This window comes from Hemiscyllium ocellatum, chromosome 9, assembly GCF_020745735.1.
Source record: "Hemiscyllium ocellatum isolate sHemOce1 chromosome 9, sHemOce1.pat.X.cur, whole genome shotgun sequence".
In the NCBI taxonomy this organism is placed as follows: Eukaryota; Metazoa; Chordata; class Chondrichthyes; order Orectolobiformes; family Hemiscylliidae; genus Hemiscyllium; species Hemiscyllium ocellatum.
This window is the reverse complement of record NC_083409.1, coordinates 96,033,896-96,053,780: the sequence shown is the minus strand read 5'-3', so window position 1 is coordinate 96,053,780 and position 19,885 is coordinate 96,033,896. Positions and strand designations below refer to the sequence as shown.

The 19,885-nt window shown below is 41.8% G+C and overlaps 1 protein-coding gene across 2 annotated transcripts in view; it reads left to right on the top strand.

Moving 5' to 3' along the window:
• fnbp1l (formin binding protein 1-like) overlaps positions 1–19,885 on the top strand; it is a 198,671-nt gene that overhangs the window by 130,028 nt on the left and 48,758 nt on the right. For both annotated transcript variants that reach the window (XM_060830590.1, XM_060830589.1), the window contains exons 3-5: positions 7,285–7,338; positions 11,748–11,895; positions 15,946–16,008. In XM_060830590.1, the coding sequence (XP_060686573.1) occupies positions 7,285–7,338; positions 11,748–11,895; positions 15,946–16,008 (265 nt within the window). The remainder of the gene's footprint in view (positions 1–7,284; positions 7,339–11,747; positions 11,896–15,945; positions 16,009–19,885) is intronic.

Here is a 19,885-nt window from a genome sequence, read left to right as displayed (position 1 = left end):
ATCCATCACTGCAATTAGAGACAGTGCTAGGGTCCTTACATATGATGTCAAAATGATTAATGAGGCGTTTTGGAGTTTTTACTCTGAATTGTATCGGTTTGAAGGTTGCATGGATAGGAGGGCCAAGATGGAAGCCTTTTTTAAGAACCTGGACCTCTCAGGGGTAACTTTGGAACAGGCCCCTCTCGTTATTGCCCCCTTGATAGTTCAGGAAATACAGGAGGCACCTAGGCAACTTCAGGGTGGGAAAGTGCCTGCCCCTGATGGTCTCCCGGGGAGTTTTATAGGAGTTTATCAGGATTTTGTCAGGGCTGATGCTGGAGATGGACAATCACTCCTATAAGCATGAATGCTTATTATCATCTTTGAGAGAAGCTAGTATTTCCCTCATTCTTAAGAAGTGGAAGGTTTCTGAGGATTGTGCCTCATACAGGCCCATCTCTCTATTAAATTCAGCTTTCAAGATTCTGTCTAAGATCTTGGCGCTGAGATTGTAAGCTGGCAGATGGGATGAGTTGGGTTGGGATATCTGGTCAGCATGGACACGTTGTACCGAAGGGTCTGTTTCCATGCTGTACATCTCTGACTCTATGACTATGACTCTGTAAGGTGCTGTCCCATATTGTCAAAGAGGACCAAACAGGTTTTATAAGTGGCCGTAACCTTCTAATAATAGAAGGTTGCTGAATATGGTCAGAGTTTTTTAGCAACGATTGATTCAGGGGTCGATGACAGCATTTGACCCGGTGGAATGGCCGTATCTCTCTTATGTCTGAGAACAGTTTGAGTCTTTGCTAGATGGGTGGAGGTTTTATATCGCCACCCACTGGCCGCGGTCATCACCAATGGGGCGAAGTCTGGGAACCTTAGGTTTGGCAAGGATAGTCATAAAGGCTGCCCCCTTTCACCGTTGTTGTTTACGTTGGTGATAGAGCTGCTGGCAGAGGCCATTCGTGAGAACGTCCAGATAACCACACTGAAAGTGGGATCGAGGGCACACAAGATTACACTGTATGCGGATTATGTCCTTCTGTTTTTATTGAGGCCGATGACCACCTACCCCATTCGACACAATATATGAATTCGTTTGGGGCTATTCCAGGGTATAAGATCAACTTTTGCAAAATCAGAGGCTATGCCTTTGGGGAACCTTAAGGAAGTGCCAGAGGTTGAAGGTGGCCCTAGGTTCCCTTTTAAGTGGTCATGGGTGGGGCTCTTATACCTAGGCATTTTTATTACCCAGTTTGATCAGTTATTTTGGACTAACTTTGCACACTTGTTCGATAATGTAAGGCCACATTTGGAGTACTGTGTACAGTTCTGGTTGCCTTACTTCAGGAAAGATGTGGAAGCTTTGGAGAGGGTGCAGAGGAGGTTTACCAGGATGTTGCCTGGAATGGAGAATAGGTCGTACGAGAATAGGTCATTGAGAGTGCTAGGCCTTTCCTTATTGGAACGGCGAAGGATGAGGGATGACTTGATAGAGGTTTATAAGGTGACCAGGGGAATAGATAGAGTCAGAGACTTTTTCCCCGGGTACAACAGTGTGTTACAAGAGGACATAAATTTAAGGTGAAGGGTGGAAGGTAGAGGGTGGTGGGGACATGAAATGCGCTGCCTGTGGGAGTGGCAGAGTCAGAATCATTGATGACCTTTAAGCAGCAAATGGATAGGTATATTGGATGGGTGCTTAAGCTAAGACAAATGTTTGGCACAACGTCGTGGGCCGAAGGGACTGTTCTGTGCTGTATTGTTCTATGTTCTATAATATTAGGCAGGATCTCCAGAGATGGTTGGGCCGAATTGCTCTCATTTAAGATGAGTGTCCTCCCTTGTTGGCTTTATCCCATGCGTATGCTCCCTATAATGCTTCCCAGGTCAACGCTGTGGAAACTTGGGGGTTGGTTTACTTCCTTCGTCTGGCATCATGGGCGCCCCGTCATCAAACTTACTAAATTGCAGTTGCCTCAAGGGTGAGGAGGAGTTGATTTCCCAGACATCAGGAGGTATCAGTTGAGTTCCCTCTGTCCTTTGTCTGCGATTGGGTGGGTAATGATCCGTGCTCATTATGGCTGGATATCGAGTCCTCCCAGACAAAGTGCCCCCTTATTAACCTGTTGTTCGTGAATAAGATGAGGACAGTTATGGACCACTGCCAGAACCCAGTTATTATTAGTAAGGTCAAGGCGTGGAGGGCAATGCGTCAGAGTGAGGGTTGCTTATCCAAGACTTTGCCACTTTACGTCGATAGTTTGTATGCTGGGGTTCTGACCAGGCTTGATGGACTGGGGTTCAAACAATGGGCAGCGAGAGGAGTTTCTAGTTTGGGAGACTAGTTTGAGGGGGAGGTTATGCTGTCTTTTGAGCAACTGAGCCGCAAATGCGGGTTACCCAGCAGAGGTCTTTTCTGCTTTGTTCACCATGTCTCATGGGGTGGCATGGTGGCTCAGTGGTTAGCATTGCTTCCCCCCCAGTGCCAGGGACCTGAGTTTCCTGCCTCAGGCAACTGTGTCTGTGTGGAGTTTGCACATTCTTTCCTTGTCATAGAGATGTACAGCATGGAAACAGACACTTCAGTCCAACCTGTCCATGCCGACCAGATATCCCAACCCAATCTAGTCCCACCTACCAGCACCCAGCCCATATCCCTCCAAACCCTTTCTATTCATATACCCATCCAAGTGCCTTTTAAGTGTCTGCGTAGGTTTCCTCCGGGTGATTTCCTTCCACAGTGCAAAGATGTGCAGGTTAGGTGAATTGGCCATGCTAAATTGCCCATAGTGTTACGTGCATTAGTCAGGGGTAAATGTAGCGGAATGGGTCTGGGGGGTTACTCTTCAGAGGGTCGGTGTAGACTTGTTGGGCCAAATGGCCTGTTTCCCTACTGTAGGGAATCTAATCTAATCTAAACGTTCCCGTTCTTTGTTTGGGAATTTTGCGCCGAGCATTGCTATTTTGTGGTTTTTTTTTGTGTTCTTTTGTTTTTCTTTTTTGTTTGTTTTATTAGTCACTTACTTATTTATTAGTATTGTTTTGCACAGTGTTAGGTTTTGTTTTGTGTTATAGGACAGGTTAGTTAGGTTAGAATTAACTCTTTCCCTACCTGCTTGTACCCTACACATTCTCAGATGTAGTGGAGGAAAAGGTGGGGAATGGTGCAGGTGTAGCTGCAGCAGATGGACTGTTCCACATATCTGACAAAGAGGCAGTGATAGCTGGGACCCGTGCGGGTGCCCATGGCACTCCTTTGGTTTGGAGGAAGTGCAAACCTGTGCCCAAACCTTCCCCCCCCATCTCTGTCCAAGACCCCAAAGGATCATTCTACATCCAACAAATGTTCCTCCACAAATGTCATCTACTGTATCCATTGCATCCGATATGGTCTCCTCTTCAACTTGCAAATCATTTCAGAGAACATCTCTGGGACACCCACATCAACCAACCCCACCACCCCATGGCTGAACACTTCAACTCCCCCTCCCAATCCATCAAGGACACGTAGGTCCTAGACCGCCTCTATGCCAAACCCTAACCACCCGACGTCTAGAGGAAGAATGCCTCATCTTCTGCCTTGGGACCCTGCAACCCCACAGGACTAATGTGGATTTCACCAGTTTCCTCACTTCCCCTCCTCCCACTTTATCCCAGTCCCAAGCCTCCAACTCTGCACAACCCACTTGACCTGTCTATCATCTTTCCCATCTATCTGTTCCACCCTCCTCTCCAACCTATCACCTTCATCTATCTATTGCAGTCTCAGCTACCTCCACCTCAAGGCCCAACCCTTCCCATTTATCTCTCAGCCCCCTTGGCCCACTTGCCTCATTCCTGATGAAGAGCTTAAGGTCTAAATGTTGATTCACCTGCTCCTCGGATGGTGTCTGGCCTGCTGTGATTTTCCAGCACCACGCTCTAGACTCTGATCTCCAGCATTTGCAGTTGTCATTTTCTCCTGTTCCCATCTTCAGTCAACCAGTTCCCTTCTGGCAGCAGCCTGAGATTAGACAAGTCTGTTTGTAACCTTGGAGTCGTGATTAACCCCAATGTGGGCTCTGACTTCATTAGTGCAATCATGAAGGTCACCTGTTTCTATCTCTATATCATCTTACTTAGCTCTTCCTCATCTTCTTATTCCTACAAAGACCTTCATCCATCCCTTTATCATCTCTGGACTTAAACTATTCAAATGCATTCATGGCTGACCTCCTTTGGCTCCCAGTTACGAAACATTTTGGCTTTGAAATTCTCATCGATGTTTCAAGTCCTTCCATGGCCTTGCTGACCCATCTCCGTAATCTCCTTCAGTTTCATAATACTCAAAAATCTGTTTAAGCTGATCTAATTCTAGACCCTGGAGCATCCCCAATTTTGATTGCTGCATTGTTGGTTGCAGTGCCTGAAGCCTGAAGCTCTGAAATGTTACTCCCTGTAACTCTCCAATTCTCTTCCTTTTTTAAGGGACTCCTTAAAACATAACCCTTGGTTACCTGACATTCTGTGACTGACTTGCCATACGTTGTTTTAACATATACCTGTGAAGCATGTTGAGCTGTTTTATTACTGTTATCTATAAATTCTTGTTTTTGATTTTGGTGTAATTGGGTCTTCAATGGCATTCTAAGTTAGAATTTCTGTTGGTAAACTTGGTCCCCCAAAAAATCTCAGAATAACAAACGAAAATTCAATGGCTACTATCATCTTTAAAGTTTAATATTTCAGCTACTGTAATCCTATTTGAGCATCAGAATTTTCATTTCACTTTGTGAAATTATTTTTAAAAATGTAATAATACAAACTGTAAGTTTTCTGATTTGCTGTCAGGCATAGTTCTTCAGCCTGATTGACTAAATGTTGTTGAATGTCATAGATTACCCTCCAGATAGCTTTGAATCTGGTGCTATATCAGAATAGAGGGAATTGGTGCTTTAAAGTTTACTAAACTCTTGTGGGTAATATTCCTGAAGTCAGTGCAAAACACCATCCCTCCACAGTTGACAACAAAACCAAGGCCACTCAATCTAAACAGAAAAGTAAAGGTGCTACTTTGGAATGCGAGAAAGAGTTGTTATTTCAAACTTCCAATTGGATTTAAATTTAAATTTAAATCCAGTAGTGAACTTCTGTGTGAATTAGTTGAACAATCAACCCATTTGAAGACTAGTCACATCTGTAATGATGAAGCATTATGTTTGCACAGATTTTATTGGAAAAAATATCAGCATTAAACATGAGCACTTATTATTGGCTAGCAAATTTATCAAATTAAAAGTCCCATCATGAGTTGTGACTGTCATATGCAAATCCATCAGTTTTGTCGATCCATACTTGGCTCTGCACCAATAGCCCTGGTATTTCTGTTGTTTTAGAAATTAAACTCTCCATAGAAAGTCAAGCCTGGTAATTCAGAGTATAAGCACTATTTTAATGATGTGCTAATTTTTAACGAAGGCAACTGACCTTCTCAGGAAGTGAGCAATTTGAACTGTTAAATCTCACTTGAGTTGTTAAACGTTAGAGCTTTCTAGAATACATAATAATTAACTTTCTTGGTTTCCTTTAAATTTATTTTCTCTCTCTCAATCTAATCTACCTTCTCTCATCTTTATTTTTTTCTGTAGTTGATGTAATTCTTAGCACAAATGCCTATTCTGTCATGCCTACATATTTCTGTAACATTTAATCCTTCCGTGATGTTGGTTTCACCTTTCCTTGAATTTACAACCTTGTTATCCTCGGTATCTGCTCAGACTTCCAGCAAGTTGCAAGTAGTTTTGTTTCACAAAGGGTGCAAAAGTTCCATCATGCTCTGTACTTTTATTCCAAGGGTTACTTACCAAGTGTCTGTTCATATGATTATGGATATTTGACAACTCCGTATTGGTGAAAGTAACTGAAGGTTTGCCACGTGATCGATTTCAATATTTTTAAAGGAAGTGTTGATCTGGTTCATGCGATAACGTTTTCATTCTACATTGGCTAAGCAGTTTTACTTTGGCTCCCCTCTTGTCCAAGGTACTAACTAACTGGGTTGGACAGGTAATGTACAAATATGGATTGATGGGTCATGCTGTAATTTCCTTGTCTTCATGCATTTATATGTAATTGTACAGTGGAAGGTCCATTATAACATGAATGCCTGTGTCCAAAATTCGAAACCGCATTATAGCTGGACCTTGGTGGTAAGAAAATTTCTATTTTCTGCCATTTCTAACTGACAAATGAAGACTAAATAAAGATTTTTTTTTAGAAGACATGAACTTCCTGCCTTGTAACAAATGTGCACTGTATTAAACAATTTTATAACCAGCTTCCACTATGCTTTCTAGTGTTATGGCTAAAAAGCTGAAACATGCTCAATTATTTAAAAAAAAATTCATTGAACTGGAACCCATGCATCACATGGTCAATCTTAATATTTATTTTATATTTGTAACATGAGTGTGACTTAAGTCAATTACATAACCCTTGGGATCTTAATCCCCTGAAAGTGCAAACAGATTTCACATTACAGCATATTGTCTGTAAACAATGCTGCCAATTGTGAAACCAAGTGCTCATAGAATATGTTAATAAGTTTAGGGTAGCAGTATTTACTAAAAGATGAAATACTGTGACTTGCACCCAGTCTGAAATTGGGCAGAGGCAGCACCTTAAATATGAAGATGTTTTAAAGGAGTTTTATCATACATTTTCTTTGTTTACATATGCGCTTGTGTACCACAGCATTTTACCACAGCAAAATTCACATATTTTGCAATTATCTTACTTTTGCACCAGTAATTTCAGCATTATTGAAGTCAATTCGCTCAGTTGTTTGGATGGCTGGCTTGCGATGTAGAATGAACCAACAGTGTGGCTGGAAATATGTACCAGCTGAGGTCACGGTGAAGGCCCTGCTTTCAGAACCTTATCATTTAATTTAGGCATTTGTGCTCTTCAGATTAAATTCACCAGCAATTGACTCTCCTCCAGTGAACAAGCAGCCTTTTTTGGAACTTGGTGACTTGCACTTCATACATTATTTGAACTATTACCAACATGAAGCTTTCTGGGGATCTTTGTTTCATATCGCATATGCAATTTTCCCGATCGTTAGATAATAATTTCTGGTTTGCTGTTAATGTTTTATAAAAGACGGTTTTAAACTGGATGCAGTTACCCTAGCCACAAAGATAAAATGAATTTGCACTTCTTTAACGCTTAGATAATTTTTGGATGCCCTAAAACACTACACGCACAAAGATCATGTACCTACATTAATATTAAATGTTATTTTATTTACAGGAACCTTGTTAAGAAATATGGTCCCAAACGTTCAAGCAAAGATGAAGAACCCAGGTAAAGACTTGATTATGGGCATATTTAGCATTTGATATCTGTTCAGGGCTGGAGAGGAATTTACAGAGATGGGGAATGATGCAGAAGTTGTGAACCATTGTAGGGGTCAATAATGTAAACCAGTAAAGAGAGGTTCTACACAATTGATATGAGGAGCTAGACACTAAATTATGAAGGAGAGCCTCTGGATTGTTACCTGAACCACACGCAAATTGGCATAGGGGATATATGATTAGAGATGTGAATGATTGGCCCCTTGATATTTGATGGTGTTACCATCACTGAATCTCCCACTATCGATATCTTGCAGGGGAGAAGGTTACCATTGACCAGAAATTGAACTAGATTCGCCACATAAACACTGGCTTATTATTTTACCTTCAGATGCATGGAACACTCATTCTGTCTAAAACTTCAAAACTGTTTCAAAATAACTCAGCATGGAGACAGAACCAAAGTTAATTTTGAGCCACCAACAAATAGAAAGCTCTCAAATTATCTAACACTCAAACTAGAAACCACTTCAATAAGTGATATTAAATATGAAGTAGTCCAGCACTATGTCAACTGTGCCAGTGTTGTTGTCTTCAAGCTGCAATATCTTTTTTAATGAGGGTCTCTGAAGTCAACAAAAGTGGCCTCAGCCTATAAGGCTGTTGTATTGACTAACTCCAATATGAAGTGAAGCGGTGATGGCTGAGGGGAAGGAAGCCAACAGGGCACTATGAATTCCACTTCCCCTCTCAGCAATCTGCCGCTACTATAGAACAACCTATAGATCCAAATTTGGGCTTCAGAGTAATCTCAACACTCAAGCCTGACAGGTCATCCTTGTGTGTGAGGGATTGTGGATCATGATGACAGAGGAAACTGGGAAAAATTAAGGCCATCTGTTTTGGTTAAAAAATGGTTTTGATCTGTGGTTCTGGACATTTTCATATTACTACGGTTTCCATACCACCTGCTGTGAACTTGATGAAGGTTGATTGCAATAATTAGTCAAGAGCTTATTTTAGCATTGTATCATTACCAGGATGGTAGAAGGCAAATTAGCTGGGCACATTTTCACAATCCCTTGGTTCCTGTGAAATTGGTAATCTTTTACACACACTAGATTTCTCATTGTTTTTGAGAATGATGGATGAGGTGACTAGTTTTCTACTTTGAAAGTTAAAGATGTTTATACATCTTGCGCCCTTATATTACCAGTCACTGATTAACATCACAAAGACCAATGACAACAATTTGCAAATCACAACTAGTTTAGCAGTGTCTTTGAATAAAAGCCAATGAGTTGAGAACTTGATTGAGTTTTTTTGAAGAAGTAACAAAGATGATTGATGAGGGCAGAGCAGTAGATGTGATCTATATGGACTTCAGTAAGGCGTTCGACATGGTTCCCCATGGGAGACTGATTAGCAAGGTTAGATCTCATGGAATACAGGGAGAACTAACCATTTGGATACAGAACTGGCTCAAAGGTGGAAGATAGAGGGTGGTGGTGGAGGGTTGTTTTTCAGACTGGAGGCCTGTGACCAGTGGAGTGCCACAAGGATCGGTGCTGGGTCCTCTACTTTTGTCATTTACATAAATGATTTGGATGTGAGCATAAGAGGTACAGTTAGTAAGTTTGCAGATGACACCAAAATTGGAGATGCAGTGGACAGAGAAGAGGGTTACCTCAGATTACAACAGGATCTGGACCAGATGGGCCAATGGGCTGAGAAGTGGCTTTAATTCAGATAAATGTGAAGTGCTGCATTTTGGGAAAGCAAATCTTAGCAGGACTTATACACTTAATGGTAAGGTCCTAGGGAGTGTTGCTGAACAAAGAGACCTTGGAATGCAGGTTCATAGCTCCTTGAAGGTGGAGTTGCAGGTAGATAGGATAGTGAAGAAGGTATTTGGTATGCTTTCCTTTATTGGTCAGAGTATTGAGTACAGGAGTTGGGAGGTTATGTTGCAGATGTATAGGACATTGGTTAGGCTACTGTTGGAATATTGCATGCAATTCTGGTCTCCTTCCTATCGGAAAGATGTTGTGAAATTTGAAAGGGTTCAGAAAAGATTTACAAAGATGTTGCCAGGGTTGGAGGATCTGAGCTGCAAGGAGAGGCTGAACAGGCTGGGGCTGTTTTCCCTGGAGCGTCGGAGACTGAGGGGTGACCTTATAGAGGTTTACAAAATTATGAGGGGCATGGATAGGAGTAGTCTTTTCCCTGGTTTTGGATTAGTGGTGCTGGAAGATTCCCTGGGGTTGGGGTTCCAGAACTAGAGGGCATAGATTTAGGTTGAGAGGGGAAAGATATAAAAGAGACCTAAGGGGCAACTTTTTCACACAGAGGGTGGTACGTGTGTGGAATGAGCTGCCAGAGGATGTGGTGGAGGCTGGTACAATTGCAACATTTAAGAAGCATTTGGATGGATATATGAATAGGGATGGTTTGGAGGGACATGGGCCGGGTGCTGGCAGGTGGGACTAGATTGTGTTGGGATATCTGGTCGGCATGAACAGGTTGGACCGAAGGGTCTGTTTCCATGCTGTACATCTCTATGACTCTGTATGGGTGGAGGCAGAAATTGAAGGCTGTAGGGTTTGAGATAGAAAGGATTTGCACTTCATTTTCTAATTAAGTCTCCCAACACATTGTTTACATTTGATTGCTTCTGCATAGGCTTTGAAAGTCTCAAATCTATCATATCTTGTCCCCAGTTATATCTCAATTCAATGCTCCTTCATTATGTACTTTCTCATATTGCATTCAAATTCATCTCGTGTGTGATGTTTACATTGACACATGATCTAGAGGTGTCGATGTTAGGTTCTTTTCCCAAAGTTTTCCACATGAGATGCAATTTGTGCACACCAAATTCTGTAAACAATCAAGGTTTATTAAAGCTTGTACAATTTTGGTAACCCTTTTAGATCCCCCTCACAGGCATCCGAGATTGAGTCAGAGTGAGACACTGAACAAAGAAAACACATCCCCTTTATACAGGTCAGTTGGCCATGCTTACAGATGCTCTGGCCACTCTTCCACAGTCAAATGCCCCTCAAGACAACCCCCAGTCACTCAGTCACATGTTATCCCAGGTACTATGGCATGATGAGATCATCCTTTGAAATAATGCTAATGCCCTAATCATGAGGAATCATTATGCAGACGATTTCCTAACTCAGTGATTTCCCCAAGACAATGTAGGTGCAAAATAGCTCTGGCCAGAAAGCATTTCTGAATGGAAGAGATTGAACGATAGTTTAACTTGACAATAGCAAGGAGGAATAGTAGCAAATGACTGTCTAATTGTGGTGTGGATGATTCGCATTCTTGCCTGACTATCGTCCCCACCCAAAGATAATGCAGTTTAACTCTGAACATTACATTAATGTCCAGAGAGAGATTCCCATTTAATCTTTTAAGTTTACACCTGTGTTGGACTCGGGTGGACAAAATTAAAAATCACATAACTCCAGATTACAGTTCAACAGGCTTACTTGAAAGCACTAGCTTTCAAGGTGCTGCCTCTTCATCAGTTGGTGGTGGAACATGACCATATGACACAATGTATAGCAAACAAGTTACAGTGTCATGGAGTTGTAATGATATATTAAACTTTAGTTGTTTAATCTACCTTTACAACTTCATGACACTGTAACTTGTTTGCTATAAATTCAGTGTCATATGGTCATATTCCACAACCATTGTGGGCAGCACTGTGGCACAGTGGATAGCATTGCTGCCTCACAGCACCAGAGACCCAGGTTCAATTCCCACCTCAGGCGACTGACTGTGTAGAGTTTGCACGTTCTCCTGTGTCTGCATGGGTTTCCTCCGGGTGCTCTGGTTTCCTCCCACAGTCCAAAGTTGTGCAGGTCAGGTGATTTGGCCATGCTAAATTGCCCGTAGTGTTAGGTAAAGGGGTAAATGTAGGTGTATGGGTGGGTTGTGCTTCGGCGGGTTGGTGGGGCCGAAGGCTTCAACTAATGAAGAGGCAGTGCTCCGAAAGCTAGTGCTTCCAAATAAACCTGTTAGAGTATAACCTGATGTTGTGTGGTTTTTACATTTACACAGTTTCCCATTTATTTGTTCAATTTCATGATACTGCATTTAACTTGGTCATTTATAGATTATTTTAACTATTGTTGCCCAATTTTACATATATTTTTACTAAGGCTGATGCTTTGCCTGTGTTAGCGTATGGATGAAAATGGAATAGTGTAGGATAGATGGGCTTCAGATTGGTTCCACAGGTCAGCACAACTTCGAGGGCTGATAGGCCTATACAGCGCTGTAATGTTCTATGTCTGTGTTCTAACATATTTCACCTGACAAAATCAGTCACTTCTGTCCCCATTGAGGAATTTAACAATATTGCCTGCACTAATTCTAATTATTTTGTTTTTGCAGATTTACCTACTGTCAATCCTTCTTTCAAGTTCTTAATGAACTCAATGACTATGCTGGTCAACGTGAAGTTGTTGCGGAAGAGATAGGCCACAGAGTCTATGGGGAGCTCATGAGATATTCTCATGAACTGAAAATGGAAAGGAAAGCTGTGAGTGTTCTCTCATTTATTTTCTTTACATGATGAAATGTAGACTTCAAACTAATTTTGGATTCTTTACTTTTTGTTGAAAAGAAATGCAGAACTGTGATTGTGATGGACAGAAAAGTTAATGCAATACAGTTCATAAAATAATTACAGATGAGGGAGCCAGATATCCAAATTCATCTGTCCAGAAAGATCCAAATACCTGCATTGTACCATCAAGTTATTTCTGAAATGCTTGACAAATATTTGCATTCATTGCTTTATCTGTATCTCTGTGCATTGCCCATTCTTGATGTTAGTCCTAAATTTATTTTTACTGCTTTAAATTTACATTTCCCTTGGCCTATTAATGGCAATTTAATTTGAAATGATGCTGTAAGTTTAATGCTACGTATTATGTCTTGTATACATGCACAAATTTGTTTCCTAGATGCTGCCTTTACAGATGAAAAGTAACTTTTTTTTCAGTATTTATTCAAAACTTAAGACTATTGACCCTTTTGAGTTTAATCTCCCAATTCTTCTGCACTGACTAGCAAAGAATCAGTTGCAAGTTTTATTTAACATCAGTGCTGAAAAAAGAATGCTCTTCAATTATGGTTCTGTGTCCATTTATAATAAGGTTATAATGTGAAATATTTAACTTAATTCCTGAATGATAATTGTTCTGCAGGTCATATGATATTAGAGTTTAAGAACAATTTCCCTAAATTATGTTCTTCCTCCTTCTCCCAGAATATCTTTTCCCCAGATACAATGGTCAATGATAAATCACTTACACACTGTCAAGATTTCTGGAGTTTCCATGGGCATAGAGGGTGGGCAGAGTGAATGTTATATCTGAAGTTTGACCCATGTAAGCTTGAAAATTATTGATCAAAATGCATGTTGAAAAATATTTGACATTAAGGAGAGAGACAAAAGCTGGGAGGACAAATGGAAACAATTGGTGTTCCTGTCCTGGACCAATGTTAGTATGTCTCTGCATTTTTCAGCAGGAATCTTTTTAATGTTCAGGAGTAGAACAGATGCTGATGTTTTATTCTGCTCTGCCTCATTTCAGCCTTTGATAGGCATACTGTGCCCCATGTGCTGACAATTTTTATTTTGTTTTAAAATATAGTTGTATCAATAGAATTAACTTGTACAAACATAGTTTATTTAATGTCCAAAAACCGTCCAGTACTTTAAAAGGAACAATTAAAATTGATGCATAATCAAAGAAGGAGATGCTAGGAGCAATGGTGAGTAGCTTGATCAGAGTGTTGTTTTGGGGGATGGTCTGTAAGGAGAATGGAAGGATGGAGAGCCATAAAGTTTTTGTGCTTGAATCCGAGGTGATGGATAAGCAATTGAAGGCACAGTTGCTGATAATGGGGTGAAAGGATTGGAGGGTGTATAAGGTAACTCAGAATTGTAAATTGGAGGGATGGGGTTATTGCATTAAGTGATATAAAAACCAGTATAAAATTTTTGAAGTTAGAAGCATTGATGGAGCAGTATCAGTCATCAAACAGATGTTTTGGTGAGAAGGACTTGATACATGTAAGCATACAGGCAGCAGCAATTTGAAAATGATAGCTTAGTGGTATTATCACTAGATTAAGAGACAGAAGTAATGTTCTGCGGACAAAAACAGAAATTGCTGGAAAATCTCATCTGTGGAGAGAAATCAGAGTTAACGTTGTCTGTTCAGAACTTTATTTTTTTGATGCCTGGAAGGAAAAAGAAAAGTTTCTTGTAAGCATGTTGAATGAGCCGGAGGTAGAAATGGAACTGGTGAGCAGAAGCGGTGCTGTTGGTGAGAGACTGCATATGACAATGCATGGCACAGTGTGTGGATCTCAGGATGAGGCAAGAACAGCTGTTTGTTGAGCATTGAACATCATGGAAATGCCTGTGATGCTGGGTGAATTCAAACCATGAAATATGAAACTTGAGTTGGAATTCACTTGGGGTTGGTGTAAGCTGGAGGCAGTCACTGAGGAATGTGATGTGACTGTGGAAATGAGTTTTAGCAAATACCTTGTCAAACACCAGGACCGACAATGAAATGAGTGATGGTGAGCAAGGTAAAAGATAGATATAGAAATCCTGTTGGAGAGAGGAGCAGAGAAGAAAAATATTTTCACCCTTAGGTTGGTGGGAATTTGGGTGTTAGATGCGGAAACCCTCATAACATTTACAAAATGTTTAGATGTGCACTTGCCGTGCCAAGGCATACAAGACTATGGGCCAAATGCAGGCAAATGGAATGAGAATAGTGAGGTTTTTGTTTTTCCCTGGTGCAGACCTTTCTGTGCTGTAAATAACAACATCTTGAAAAATGTCCTCTTACAGAGGAAGAGATGCTGGAAGGCTTAAAATGCAAAAAGGTGGATAAATTCCCAGGACCTGATCAGGTGTATCCTAGAACTCTGTGGGAAGCTAGGGAAATGGTTGCTGTGCATCTTGCTGAGATACTTGTATAATCTATAGCCCTCGGTGAGGTGCTGGTAGACTGGAGGTTGGTTAATGTGGTGCCACTACTTAAGAAAGATGATAAGGAAAAGCCATGGAACTATAGACCCGTGAGCCTGACATTGGTGGTGAGTAAGTTGTTGGAGAGAATCCTGAGGGACAGGATGTATATGTATTTGGAAAGACAAGGACTGATTAGGCATAGTCAACAAGGTTTTATGTGTGGAGTTTTTTGAAGAAGTAACAAAGAGGATTGATTAGGGCAGAGTCATGGATGTGATCTACATGTACTTCAGTAAGGCATTCGACAAATTCCTCATGGTAGACTCGTTAGCAAGGTTAGATCACGGGGAATATCGGGAGAATGAGCAATTTGGATACAGAACTGGCTCAAAGTTAGAAGACGGAGGGTGGTGGTGGAGGGTTGTTTTTCAGACTGGAGGCGTGTGACCAGTGGAGTGCCACAAGGATCGTTGCTGGGTCCAATGATTTGGATGGGAGCACAAGTGGTATAGTTAGTAAGTTTGCAGATGGCGCCAAATTGGTGGTGTAGTGGACAGTGAAGAAAGTTTCCTCAGTATACAGCGGGATCTTGATCAGATGGGCCAATGGACTGAGGAATGGCAGATGGAGTTTAATTTAGATAAATGTCAGGGACTGCATTTTGGAAAGGCAAATCAAAGCAAGACTTGTACACAATGTAAGGTCTTGAGAATGTCGCTGGACAAAAAGACCTTGGAATGTGTGTTCATAGTTTCTTGAAAGTGGGGCCTCGGGTAAATAGGATAGTGAAGAAGGTGTTTGGTATGGTTGGTCAGTGCATTTGAGTATAGGAGTTGGGAGGTCATGTTGTGGCTGTACAAGGCATTGATTAGGCCACTTTTGGAATACTGCGTTCAAGTTTCTGGTCTCCCTGCTTTAAGAAAGCTGTTGTGATATTTGAAAGGGTTCAGATAAGATTTACGAGGATGTTGATAGGGTTGGAGGGTTTGAGCTATATGGAGAGGCTGAATAGTCTGTGGCTATATTCCTTGGAGCATTGGTGGCTGAGGAGTGACCTTATACAGGTTTATAAAATCATAAGGGGCATGGATAGGGTGAGTAGGCAAGGTCCTTTCCCTGGCGTGGGGTAGTCCAGAACTAAAGGGCATAGGTTTAAGATGAGAGTGGAAAGGGACCTAAGGAGCAATGTTTTCATAAGCATGTGATGCATGTATGGAATGAGCTGCCAGAGGAAGTGGTGGAGGTTGGTACAATTGCAATGTTTAAAAGGTTAGGTATATGAATAGGAAGGGTTCAGGGGGATATGGTCTAAATGCTAGCAAATGAGACTAGATTTACGTAGACTATCTGGTCAGCATGGATGAGATGGACGAAAGATCTGCATCTATGCTGTACATCTCCATGGTTCTTTTACTCTATACCTTGCATGGAATACAATTTAAAATCTAAATGTACAAATCTGAATTATAGACGTGACACATTATCTAATCTCATGTGAAAATGGTTAACAATTGTAACACTGACTTTAGTATTACTCGACTATTATCTAATTTCATGATTGAATACTTGGTTGTTTTTTTGTTTTTGCAGCACCTACAAGAAGGACGTAAAGCCCAGCAGTACCTTGACACATGCTGGAAACAGATGGATAATGTAAGATGCCTAATTTTCTCTTTCAAACTCTATTCTGGCGAGAACTGAAGTCTTGTCACCATAATTGCATCATTTTAAAATCAGGACTTGAGACCAGGATTGAAAGAGGGGCTGATCTCTTGGAGGGTGGAGGATTGTCAGAGATCACTGACAGAGGGGTAGGGCCATTGAGGAACCCGATGAGAATTTTAGTTTTGGTAGAGATTCTCTCTGGATTCTAACTCCTGCCAAGTTAGTTTAAAACTTTTCTAGCAGCATGAGCTAACCTCCCTACAAGTATGTGGTTCCATTCCAGTTCAGGTTGTACAGTTCACACCACCGCAAAATTGGTCCCAGAAATCTAAAGCACATCTTCTTGCACTATCTCTCCAGCCACGCATTCATCTGGACTAATCTTCTATTCCTAATGCCCTTGTTAAAATTGACTCCATTTTATTGAACTGTGAGAGCAACTTGGCATGTGGAGTCATAGAGATGTACAGCACGGAAACAGACCCTTCGATCCAACCTGTCCACGCCGACCAGATATCCCAACCCAATCTAGACCCACCTGCCAGCACTCGGCCCATATCCCTCCAAACCCTTCCTATTCATATACCCGCCCAAATGCCTCTTAAATGTTGCAATTGTACCAGCCTCCACCACATCCTCTGGCAACTCATTTCACATATGTACCACCTTCTCCGTGCGAAAGTTGCCCCTTAGGTCTCTTTTATATCTTTCCCCTCTCACCCTAAACCTATGCCCTCTAGTTCTGGACTCCCTGATCCCGGGGAAAAGATTTTGTCTATTTATCCTATCCATGCCCCTCATAATTTTGTAAACCTCTATAAGGTCACCCTTCAGCCTCCAACGCCCCAGGGAAAACAGCGCCAGCCTGTTCAGCCTCTCCCTATAGCTCAAATCCTCCAACCCTGGCAACATCCTTGTAAATCTTTTCTGAACCCTTTAAGTTTCACTACATCTTTCTGATAGGAAGGAGACCAGAATTGCATGCAATATTCCAACAGTGGCCTAACCAATGTCCTGCAACATGACCTCCCTACTCCTGTACTCAATACTCTGACCAATAAAGGAAAGCATACCAAACGCCGCCTTCACTATCCTATCTACTTGCGACTTCACTTTTTCAAGGAGCTATGAACCTGCACTCCAAGGTGTCTGTTCAGCAACACCCCCTAGGACCTTACCATTAAGGGTATAAGTCCTGCTAAGATTTGCTTTCCCAAAATGCAGCACCTTGCATTTATCTGAATTAAATTCCATCTGCCACTTCTCTGCCTATTGGCCCATCTGGTCCAGATCCTGTTGTAATCTGAGGTAACCCTCCCCAATGTTAAAATCCCCTACCATAGCTATCTGTTAGAATAATAGGGTAGTTGAGATCTCCTTACAAGTTTGTTTCTCAATTTCCCTCTGACTACTAGGGGGTCTATAATACAATCCCAATAAGGTTACCATCCCTTTCTTATTTCTCAGTTCCACCCAAATAACTTCCCTGGATATATTTCCGGGAATAGCCTCCCTCAGCACAGCTCTAATGCTATTCCTTATCAAAAATGCCACTCCTCCTCCTCTCTTGCCTCCCTTTCTATCCTTCCTGTAGCATTTGTATCCTGGAACATTAAGCTGCCCATCCCTGAGCCATGTTTCTGTAATTGCTAGTCCCACGTTCCTAACCGTGCCCAGAGTTCATCTGCCTTCCCTGTTAGGCCCCTTGCATTGAAATAAATGTAGTTTAATTTATTAGTCCTACCTTGTCCCTGCCTGCCCTGACTGTTTGATTCACTTCTGTTCTCAACTGTACCCGTCTCAGATCGATCTCTTTCCTCACTTTCTCCCTGGGTCCCACCACCCCACCTTACTAGTTTAAATCCTCCCGAGCAGTTTGAGCAAATTTTCCTGCCAGTATATTAGTTCCCTTCCAATTTAGGTGCAATCCGTCCTTCTTGTACAGGTCACTTCTACCCCAAGAGAGATTCTAATGATCCAAAAATGTGAATCCTTCTCCCATATATCAGCTCCTCAGCCATGCATTCATCTGCTCTATTCTCCTATTCCTGTCCTCACTAGATCGTAGCACTGGAAGTAATCCAGATATTACTACCCTTGAGGGCCTCCTTTTTAAATTTCTACCCAACTCTCTGTAATCTCCTTTCAGAATCTCAACCTGTACCCTTCCTATATCGTTGGTTCCAATGTGGGCAATGACCTCCTGCTGGCCCCTCTCCTCCGTGAGAACATTCTGCACCCTCTCTGAGACATCCTTGATCCTGACACCAGGGAAACAACACACCATTCTGATTTTTCTCTGGCTACAGAAACATGTCTGTACCGCTGACAACAGAATTGATCTCTTGGAAGCTGAGGTACCCCTCGTTGCATTAGAGCCAGTCTCGATACCAGAAACTTGGCTGTTCGTGCTACGTTCCCCTGAGAATCCATCACCCCCTACATTTTCCAAAACAGTTTGAAATGGGTATATCCACAAAAGACTCCTGCCCTAGGTGCTGACCTCTCTTACCCTTCCTGGAGTTAACCCATCTATGTGACTGTATCTGAGACTTCCCCGCCTTCCTATAACTGCCATCCATCACATACTGTTGCTGTTGCAAATTTCTCATGGCTTCTACCTATCCTCCAACCGATCCACTCGATCTGATAAGATTCGCATTCAACAGCAATAATGGCAGATATAATCCACAGTAACCCTTAAACTCACTCTAAACTCCCACATCTGACAAGAAGCACATATCACTGCAAAGGCCATTTTTGCTCCTTCACAATGTACAGACCCAAAAAATAACACCGTCTATTCCTCCACAAAACACTGCCCCAGGTTAGATTAAGAGCTATGGCTTATATTTTAAGTTTAATCAAGAGACTTATCTCCAAAAACATATAATCAAGAAAGAACCCGCTGTACTCACTAATACAGCCTTTCTGTTGGATAAACTTAATACAACAATTAACTTATCTGATTCTGTCTTGTGAACTTCGCCCAAACCAGATCCTCCAAGATTAGTCGTGGAATTCACTGTTCGTTAATTTTCCCAGATGCAATCCGATGTCCAGCAACACATGAATTCAAAAACAGCAAAGGCAGTAACTGCAGGTTCTCTCTCTCTCTCTCTTTCTTTCTTTCATTCTCTCTCTCTCTCTTTCATTCTCTCTCTCTCTCTTTCATTCTCTCTCTCTTTCTTTCATTTTCATTCTCTCATTCTCTCTCTCCCTCTCCCTCTCTCTCTCTCTCTCTCTCTCTCCCTCTCTCTCTCTCTCTCTCTCTCTCTCTCTCCCCCTCCCTCTCTCCCTCTCTCCTCTCTTTTTTCTTTCTTTCTCTCTTTCTTTCTTTTCTTTCTCTTTCTTTCTCTCTTTCTTTCTCTCTCCCTCCTGCACTGACCTCACCATGTGCTTCCTTTGTCTGTTTGTTTCCCTTTTAAAGCTGCCCAAGGTCCCGTTTCCTGCACTACTTGCTTTGATAATGGGGCATTGAGAAAGGACTGTTGTTCAGGAATCACACCTGGGTGCTTCACATCTCTTTAAAAAAAAAGGTTTTCATTTTGGCCTGCCCCTCCTCTCAATCCTCAGATTGGTATAAGTTAGAGTAAAATCTCTGGAACGCCACATTAACCTTTTTAGAATCACATGTTAGGTTCCCAGACCCTTCCCTAATCACCAAAATGGTTTCTGGGGCACTCCTCTTTCTGGCTTGACACCATGCTCGTATAGCTTTTGCTTTGCAAAAGCCAGCTTCTTCTTTGCCATCTGCGTGAGCATGGAATTTAGTGCAGACCGCAGTGCTGTAATCGTCTGTAGTTTGACCAACGAGGGTGTGCCAAAGTAGGCCTTCTCAGCTGCCTTCAACCATGCTTCAAGG